The sequence below is a fragment of the Nycticebus coucang genome, chromosome 2 (genome assembly GCF_027406575.1).
Source record: "Nycticebus coucang isolate mNycCou1 chromosome 2, mNycCou1.pri, whole genome shotgun sequence".
NCBI classification, from domain to species: domain Eukaryota; kingdom Metazoa; phylum Chordata; class Mammalia; order Primates; family Lorisidae; genus Nycticebus; species Nycticebus coucang.
The window spans coordinates 130,182,927-130,192,438 of NC_069781.1; the positions used below are offsets into that span (position 1 = coordinate 130,182,927).

At 40.8% G+C, this 9,512-nt stretch overlaps 1 protein-coding gene across 1 annotated transcript; it reads left to right on the forward strand.

Moving 5' to 3' along the window:
* The first annotated feature begins 7,878 nt into the window (after window positions 1–7,878).
* Window positions 7,879–8,448, forward strand: LOC128598596 (cell division control protein 42 homolog). Its single transcript, XM_053609172.1, has one exon. The coding sequence runs from the start codon at window positions 7,879–7,881 to the stop codon at window positions 8,446–8,448; it is 570 nt and encodes a 189-aa protein (XP_053465147.1).
* The last annotated feature ends 1,064 nt before the right edge of the window (window positions 8,449–9,512 follow it).

The window sequence follows — 9,512 nt, forward strand, 5'->3', positions numbered from 1 at the left end:
GTTATGGCAGTCTGAGAGAGAAATTTGTAGCAATAAATGTTTGCATTAGATCAAAGGGTAAGTTTCAAATCAATAATCTAACTCCTATCTCAAGAATATATAAAAGGAATATAAAGTTAAACTCAAAGCAAGTGGAAGAAAGGAAACAAGGTAAGAGCACAAATCAATGGCATTAAAATAGGCATCACCGGCTTGGCCCCTGTGGCTCAAGTGGCTAGGGCGCCAGCCACATACACCTGAGCTGGCGAGTTTGAATCCAGCCTGGGCCTGCCAAAAAACAACGATGGCTGCAACCAAAAAATAGCCGGGCATTGTGGTGGGCACCTGTAGTCCCAGATACTTGGGAGGTGGAGGCAGGAGAATCTCTTGAGCCCAGGAGTTGGAGGTTGCTGTGAGCTGTGATGCCATGGCACTCTACCCAGGGTGACAGCTTGAGGCTCTGTCTCAAAAAAAAAAAAAAAAAATCACCACTGTATTACACTAGTTCTACACACTGTCTTCCAGAAAATAGAGGAGAATGGATCACTTCCCAATTCATTTAACAAAAATAGTTTTACTCTGATACGAAATCAGACAAAGATAGTATAAAAAATAAAATTATAGACTACTAATTTATGAGTATAGATACAAAAATCCTTAACAAAATATAAGCATATGGAATTCAGCAATATTGGAAAAGAATTACATGCTATAACCAAATAGGATTTATTCCAGATATGCAATGTTGGTTCAAAATTGAAATTATCGGTCAAGATAGTCTACCATACCATCAAGCTAAGGAAGAATAGTTGTGTGATCCTATCAGTGGATTCAGTAAAAGCATTTGACAAAGTGCAACACCCATTTATGATAAAAATTCTCAACAAATGAGGAATAGATAGCAACTTGTTCAGCTTGGTAAAAGAATCTACAGAAAACCTACAGCTAACATATTTGGAAAAGACCAAATGCTTTCCCTCTAAGACTGGGAATAGAGCATGGATGTCCATTATCATCAGTGGAAGATCTAACCACTGCAATAAGGCAAGAAAAGGAAATAAAGGCATACGGTTTGGAAACAATAAGTGTCCCTTTTTGCAAATGACAACCTTCTATGTAGAAAACACTGGGGAATCTACAAAACAAAACTCCTAGAACTAATAAGTGAGTTCAGCAAGGTTACAGAATCCAAGATAGCCATACAAAAATCAATTGTATTTCTACATAATAACAATGACCACTAGCAATTAAAAAACAGAGTACAATTTCCTTTGGGGGGGGGGGCGGGGGGACAGAGTCCTGCTCAGTGGCCCAGGCTAGAGTGCAGTGGCATCATCACAGCTCACTGCAACCTTCATCTCCTTGGCTCAAGGGATCCTGCCCCAGCCTTCCGAATAGCTAGGACTATAGGTATAAGCCACCACACCCAGCTGCTTTTTTCTATTTTAGTACAGACAGGGTCTTGTTCATGCACAGGCAGGTACACTTATTTTTTAAAAAGAAATAAAACAGCATATCAAAGTACTGTAAAAAAAAAAAAAAGAAGAAAAATTACATGAAAATTTAACAAGACATGGGATGACTGTATGCTAAAAACGACAACATTCTGATGAAAGAAATCAAAGATCTAAGAAATGAAGAGATGGATTGTGTTCATGGATTAGAAGACTCAACACAGTAAAGATGTCACTTCTCCTCAGTTTGATATAAAAGTTTAATACAATGTCTATCCAAACTTCACCAAGATTTTTTGAAGATATTGACACACCTGTTTCGAAAAGTAAATGAAGTAGAATAACCAAAATCTTTTTGAAAAAGAAGAATAAAGTGAGCTAGTCTACCCAATTTCAAGACTTAATCTGGCTAGTAATCAAGACCGTGCAGTACTGGCAGAAGGCTAGAACAGAGAACCCCAAAATAAACCCACACAAAAGTGCCCAACTGATTTTTGACAAAGGCACAAAAGCAATTCAATGGAGGGAGGATAGCCTTTGCAACGAACAGTTCTCTAACAATTGGACAGCAATAGGCAAAAAACGCACTTCAACCTAAAACTCAACCTAATTCAAAATGAATCAGGAACTTACATGTAAAACTATAAAACTTTTAGGAAAAAAATTAGAAGAAATCTTTGGGCTTTATAGTTAAGCTAAGAGTTCCTAGATTTGATGCCCATAACATAATACATGAAGGAAAAAACTGATAAATGGGGCTTCATCAAAATTTAAAGGTTTGTTTTGTAAAATACTGTGTTAAGCAGATAAAAAAAAAAGAAGCTATGAACTGGGAGAAAATATTTGCAAACCACATACCCAACAAAGGACTTAATAATAAAGAACAAAACAGGACAAAACGCAAAGAAGCCAATTAGAAAATATCTGGAGGAGACATTTCACCAAAGACATTTGGCATCCTTAGGGAGTAGGGAAATACAAATTAAAACCACAGTGAGACATTAATACATGTCTGTCAGAATGGCTGAAATAAAAATAGGGGCAACTCTAAATGTTATTGGAGAAACTTGATTACATTGTCGGCAGGAATGTAAAATGGCAGCACAGCCATGTTGGAAAGCAGTTTGGCAGTTACACATAAAAGTAAACATGCAACTGCCATACGGACCAACATTTGCTCCCCTGAGCATTATTCCTAGAGAAATGAAATGTATATTTCCACACAAACATGTACATAAATGTTGATTGGAGCTTTATAAGTAGTATCCCCAAACTGTGAACAACTCAGATGTTCTTCAAAGGTGAATAAACAAACTTGGGTACATCCATTCCCTGGAATAATATTCAGCAACAAAAAGGAACAAATTGCTGATATATGCAACTCCCTGGATAAATTGTCAGGAAATAATACTAAGGGATAAAAGCCAATCCTCAAAGATTACATTTTGTATGTTCCCATTTTATAACATTCTAGAAATGACAAAATTATAGAATAGAAAACAGATTCGTGATTGCCGGGGGTAAAGGATGGGGTGCAGGTAGTTGGGGGTAAGGATGGGAGGGAAGTGGAAGTGGCTGAAAGAAAAGGACAATAGGAAGGATCTTTATGGGGATGGAAAAGTTCTGTATCTTGGCCATGTATTCAAGGACAATATCCTGGTGGGGACACCGTATTATAGTTTCAAACAATGTTACAAAGGATAAATGGTACTTCTCTGTATTTCTTACAACTGCATGTGAATCTGTAGTTATCACAAAATAAGAACTTAAATAAAAAATGTTTTGAAGGAAAACAGTTTATATGTCTGCTATTAGGAGCCCAGCTAAGTAAACCGGGCCATTCACCCATCACAAGATAAGCACTTGTTAGAATGAATAACAGAGGTCTATGGGAAGTACCTGAATCAGAGTTGAACATAGAAGAGCATGTCTATGTCATTCTTTTTCTATAAAACAAATTCAGGGTTAAGTATGTTTGTAAATGCATGCATGAAAAGATCCATAAAGGATTGACACTGATGTCTAGGGTGGAAGGGAATAGTTGAGAGGCATACTTTCACTTTTAATGACAGATTGTGCTAAAAAAACATGCAACATCAAAAAACATTTCATTTTACAGATGAAGAAACTGAGGCTTAGCAGAGATGAAAATAACAGGCAAGGTCACTGAGCTGGGAAGAACTTCAGACCTTGGCTTCAAACCCAGACCTTCTGACTCAGATCCGAGAGGCCTAGGCAGGAAACCAGCTGGCCGGCCCCCTCCAGGCCTACTGCTGCTGTGTACTTGAGGCACTGCAGATAAGAAGCCCTCCAGAGAGGAAGAACCTTGGACAAAGAAGACCTGGGCGGATGTGAAGAACAGGAAATGGTGTGGGCTGGGGCTTTCCCTGCCTCCTGGTGCAGACAGTGCCGGGAAGCCTGCAGAGCAGGGGCAGGCAGGGGAAGGGAGTCTGGATTTCAGGAGATACCCACCTGCTACAGTAGGTGGTTTACCGGACTGGACACTGGACTTCCCTTCAATCCTGGGACCTGTCCTTGCTCTGCCGCCCCAGCCTCCAGCTGACAGACTTGGGACCTTGGCCCCAGGGGTGGGGGTCCAGGTGGATTGCAGACAGGGAGGGCTCCTGTGTTTCTTTGTCCTAACCACTCTGGGAAGATGCTTCAGAAATTCTCCCAGGCCTTGTGGGCTTCTCACTTCATTCTCTCTACGTGGTCCGACTTGTGAAAAGTTTGAATCATCTGTTAATCCTGGCTCACTCATTCAAGAAACATTAACTCAAAAATTAAAGAGTGTCCATGGCTCAACCTCCCAGAATCTGTTTCTGATGGTTTCAAGGAAATGTCGTATCTCTGAGGCACTGGGTCAAGATGCCCTGTTTGATTATAAATGCACGGGCCTGTTTAAATGTTTATGATATTAATTCTTCTAAGTGGTCGAGCACCCCGAGTGATGAAGCCTAAGACTACTCACGGATGGCACTAATTGCCATTAGGACTTTGGCTAAAAGTTTCCCTGGCAGGGAAGGGGCGGGAAGATCAATACTGCTGCCCTCGGAGGACTTGGTGTGGTGGGGAGGGACTCTGAGGGTTCTGAGGTGTGCTGGACGTCTTCCCTGTGCCAGACTCTAAAGTGAGGGTTCCCAGTTCTCACAGCAACACTGAGGGATGTGTGTCACTTACTATCTCCATTTCACAGACAGAAAACCAAGATTTAGAAAGGGCAGATATTAGTAAGTAGCAGAATATGGGTAAAAATCCAGATGTGTCTGCAATATTGAATGAGGCACTTTCCATGCCCCTCCACCCCCCACTGGAGGGAGGGTTGTGAGAGAAGGTGATCTCGACACCTCAAATCCTGCTGCCCAGCCCAGACACCCACACGTCAAAAGCGCCTCTGCGGGAATCAAGCTTTGAACTGTATAACTGATAGGGCTGAAACCATGACCACCAGGCCCTTTATTTGCTAAAGCAAGTTGTAATACAGAGAAAAGGAGGAGCGTGAGAGAGCAGAGTGGGGAGGCTGGTGTCTTAACGCCCAGGATTCCATCACGCTGTCTTGGCATCGGGAAACCCCCGGAACACTATTTTTGATTCATTTTTTTAAACTGATAAATAAAAATTGTATGCACAGGGTGTCCTGAAGTTTGCCATACATCAGGAAACTAGAAAATTGTGGCTAAATATACCTTTATTTACAAAATATTCACTACAGAATTTTACAAAATAATCTCTATATGTTGACCACCTCTTTGTAAAATTTCATACATTTAGCTACAATTTTCCATTTTCCCTATGCATGGCAACCTTTGGGACATCTGTAGTTGTGGTGTACAGCATTTGTGGAATGAGCAAATCAAGCTAATTAACATATGCTTTACTTGCCAAATTTATCATTTTTTGTACTGACAACACTTAAAATCTACTCTCTTAGTAATTTTCAAGTATACAATACCTTGTTATTAACTGCAGTTACCACGATGTATGATAAGTCTTGAACTTATTCCTTTGATCTAAGATTTTGTGTCCTTTCAGCTCCTGGTAACTGCCATCTACTTTTTGCCTCTGTGCCTTTTGTGCATTTGACTTTTTTAGATTCCTTTTTTTTTTAGAGACAGAGTCTCACTTTGTTGCCCTCAGTAGAGTGCCGTGGCATCACAGGTCACAGCAACCTCCAGCTCTTGGGCTCAGGCGATTCTCTTGCCTCAGCCTCCCAAGCAGCTGGGACTACAGGCGCCCGCCACAACGCCTGGCTATTTTTTGGTTGCAGTTTGGCCGGGGCCGGGTTTGAACCCGCCACCCTCAGTATATGGGGCCGGCGCCCTACTCACTGAGCTACAGGTGTGAGATCATGTGTATTTGTCTGTCTGTGCCTGGTTTATTTTACTTTATATAATGTCCTCCAGGTACATTCATATTGTTAGAAATGACAGGATTTCCTTTTTTTCAAAGGCTGGACGGTACTCCATTGTGTGCAAGCCATTCATCTGCTGTGGGACACCGAGGTTGATTCCACATCTTGACCATTGTGAATAGTGCTGGAATGAATATGGAAGGTAGAGATCTCCTAGATCTCCTGATGTTATTTCCTTTGAAAATATTCTCACTAGAGGAATTGCTGGATTATATGGTAGAGTTCTATTTTTAATTTTTTGAGAAACCTCCATGTTTTCCATGATAGCTTACTATAATAATTTACATTCCTATCCACAGGGTGCAAGGGTTCCCCTTTCTCCACATCCTAGCCAACACTTGTCTGCCGTCTTTTTGATAATAGCCATACTACGAGATCTGAGGTGATATCTCACTGTGGTTTTGATTTGCATTTTCCTGATAATTAATTACTTTGAGTACCTTCTCATAGATCTGTTGAAAGAAATGTCTGTTCAGGTCCCTTGCCCATTTTTAAACCAGGTTATATATTTTCTTGCCATTAAGTTGTTTCAGTTTCTCACATATTTTGGATATTAACCCCTTATCAGATGCATGGTTTGCAAATATTTTCTCCCATTCCTTAAGTAATTGCTTCACTATGTTGATTGTTTCCTTTTACTGTGCACCATTTTGATCTCAGGAGCAGGACACATCTTCTTTTGGAGAGTTTGTCCTGCTCATAATGACTCTATTCTCTGAGTGCTGAGCCCCTCCACCCCCTTCCTACAGAGGAGGGCTCCTGGCAACTGTATCTACACAATATAACCCTGTCCTCCAATGTCCAGGTGACTCATTAAGGCTGAGCCTTCCACTCCCCATGTTCTCAGGCCTTTGGCCTCAGAGTGGGACTCACACCATTGGCTCCCCAGGTTCTCCAGCCTTTGGATTTAGACTGAACTCCACCACCAGCTCTCCTGTATCTCCAGCTTGCAGATGGCAGATTGTGGAACTTTTGGTCTCCATGATCATGTAAGCCATTCCCATAATAAATCTCCTTTTATATATCTATGTATATCCTCTTGGTTCTGTTTCTCTGGAGAATGCTCAGACAATATCTCAGTCAGTTAGAGATGTTATAAGAAGATACTATAGACTGGGCAACTTAAACAACAAACATTTATTTCTCACAGTTCCAGAGGCTGGGAAGTCCAGGATCAAGGCACTAGCAGGTCTAATTTCTGATGGGACCAGTTTCCTGGTTCACAGATGGCCACTCTCATTGCATCATCACATGATGAAGAGACAGAGCTCCAGTCTCTTTCTCTTATAATCTCATCATGGGAGCTCCACTCTCACAACATCACCTAAACCTAATCACCTCCCAAAGGCCCCACCTCCTAATAACATGCAGGGGTCCTCAAACTGCCGCCCACGGGCCACATGAGGCAGTGTGATTGTATTTGTTCCCGTTTTGCTTTTTTACTTCAAAATAAGATATGTGCAGAGTGCATAGGAATTTGTTCATAGTTTTTTTTTTTAATTATAGTCCGGCCCTCCAATGGTCTGAGGGACAGTGAACTGGCCCCCTGTTTAAAAAGTTTGAGGACCTCTGAGGGTTAAGGATTCAACATATGGGCTGGGCACAGTGGCTCTCACCTGTAATCCTAGCACTCTGGGAGGCTGAGGTGGGTAAATCGCCTGAGCTCAAGAGTTGGAGACCAGCCTGAGCAAGCGTGAGACCCCATCTCTACTAAAAATAAAAAAACTAGCTAGGCATTGTGGTGGGGTCTATAGTCCCAGCTACTCGGGAGGCTGAGGCAAGAGGATGGCTTGAGCTTAGGAGTTTGAGGTTGCTGTGAGCTATAATTATGTCACAGCACTCTATTCAGGTGACAGAGCAAGACTGTCTCAACAACAACAACAAAAAGGATTCAACATACGCATTTTGGACAGAGACCAATATGCAGTCCACAATGGTGGGTGAAATAAAAGAGTTAAACTTCAAGGACATTGGAGATGCTGAGATCAACATCAGATTTGAAATATCTAAAGTGGATATAAAACTATTTCAGCCATGCAGACAATTAAGTGCCTTGTGGTAGGCGATGGCAAAACATGTCTCCCATCTGAATGTGTTCCGACTGTTTTTGGTGACTATGCAGTTACAGTTATGATTGGTGGAGAGCCATATACTCTTGGACTTTTTGATACTGCAGGGCAAGAGGATTATGACAGATTACAACACCTGAGCTATCCACAAACAGATGTATTTCTAGTCTGCTTTTCAGTGGTCTCTCCATCCTCATTTGAAAATGTGAAAGAAAAGTGGGTGCCTGAGATAACTCACCATTGTCCAAAGATTCCTTTCTTGCTTGTTGAGACCCAAATCAATCTCAGAGATGACCCTTCTACTATTGAGAAACTTGCCAACATCAAACAGAAACCTATTGCACCAGAGACTGCTGAAAAGCTGGCCCATGACTTGAAGGCTGTCAAGTACGTGGCGTGTTCTGCATGTATACAGAAAGGCCTCAAGAATGTATTTGATGAAACAATATTGGCTGCCCTGGAACTTCTAGAACCAAAGAAGAGCCACAGGTGTGTGCTGCTGAACATCTCTCCAGAGCTCTTTCTGTACAGCTGACATCATACTAAAGCAATGTTTAAATCAAACTAAACATTAAAAATTAACATTTATTTTTGCAATAATGACAAATGCCTTGCACCTACCCATATGCACTTGTGTCAGACGAGGCCCCTACGTTTGGCCCCTCTTTCCCCTCCTAGTACTAGTTAATTTTGAGTAATTGTGTATTGTCAGAAAAGCAATCAGTACTAGTTTTTGTTTTGTTGTTTCAAAAAAAAGAATTTTTTTTTTTTTTTTTTTTAAAGCATGGCATGCTTGTGATGACTCTGTAACAGACTAATTTGAATTGTTGAAGCTGCTCCCTGGTTCCCCTCTGGAGAGTAATCTGGGACATCTTAGTGTTCTTTTTTTTTTTTTTCTTTCCTCTCTTTTTGGGGGGAGTGGGTGTGGGGTTTGTTTTTAGTCTTGTTTTTTTAATTCATTAACCAGTGGACAGCCCTAAGGGGAGGAGGCTGGATTGATTCCACATTCCACTTTTTAGATCTAGTTTAGAAAACATGTTCCCCATCTGGTGCTCTTAGGAAGGAGTACAGTAAATGCCTCATTTAATAACATACTCCTTTTTGAAAGTTGCCTTTTCTCTCCACCCTTGAGTAGATCCAGCATTTGATGAAACTCGTGAAAGTGAGTAGAACCTGTCTTGCCCCTCCTCTTTTCTAGGATGCACTATCTATGTGACTGTGACTTTCAAGGAAATTTGTTTGCCATTGGCTGATTTTTTTTTGGAAGTTAATTTCTAACTTCTTTCACTGATAAATGAAGAAAAGTATTGCACCCTTGAAATACACCAAATGGATTGAGTTCATATTTAAAAAAATATTTTTTCCTGTCAAAAAAAATAAAAGAAAACTTTAAGGACATTTATCACAATGATTATACCCTATCAAAATTAAGCAAGCATCATTCTCTTTATGATAACTGAAACTTTCAACATCAACACCAAAGACTTACACACAACTTCTGGGTGTAATTCATCTGTCAAGACTGTTCTGTATTAATCTACTAAGATGTTTGGCTAATGACTCAGGATGGCATGTTGACCTTGAGACCTGTCTTCAAGG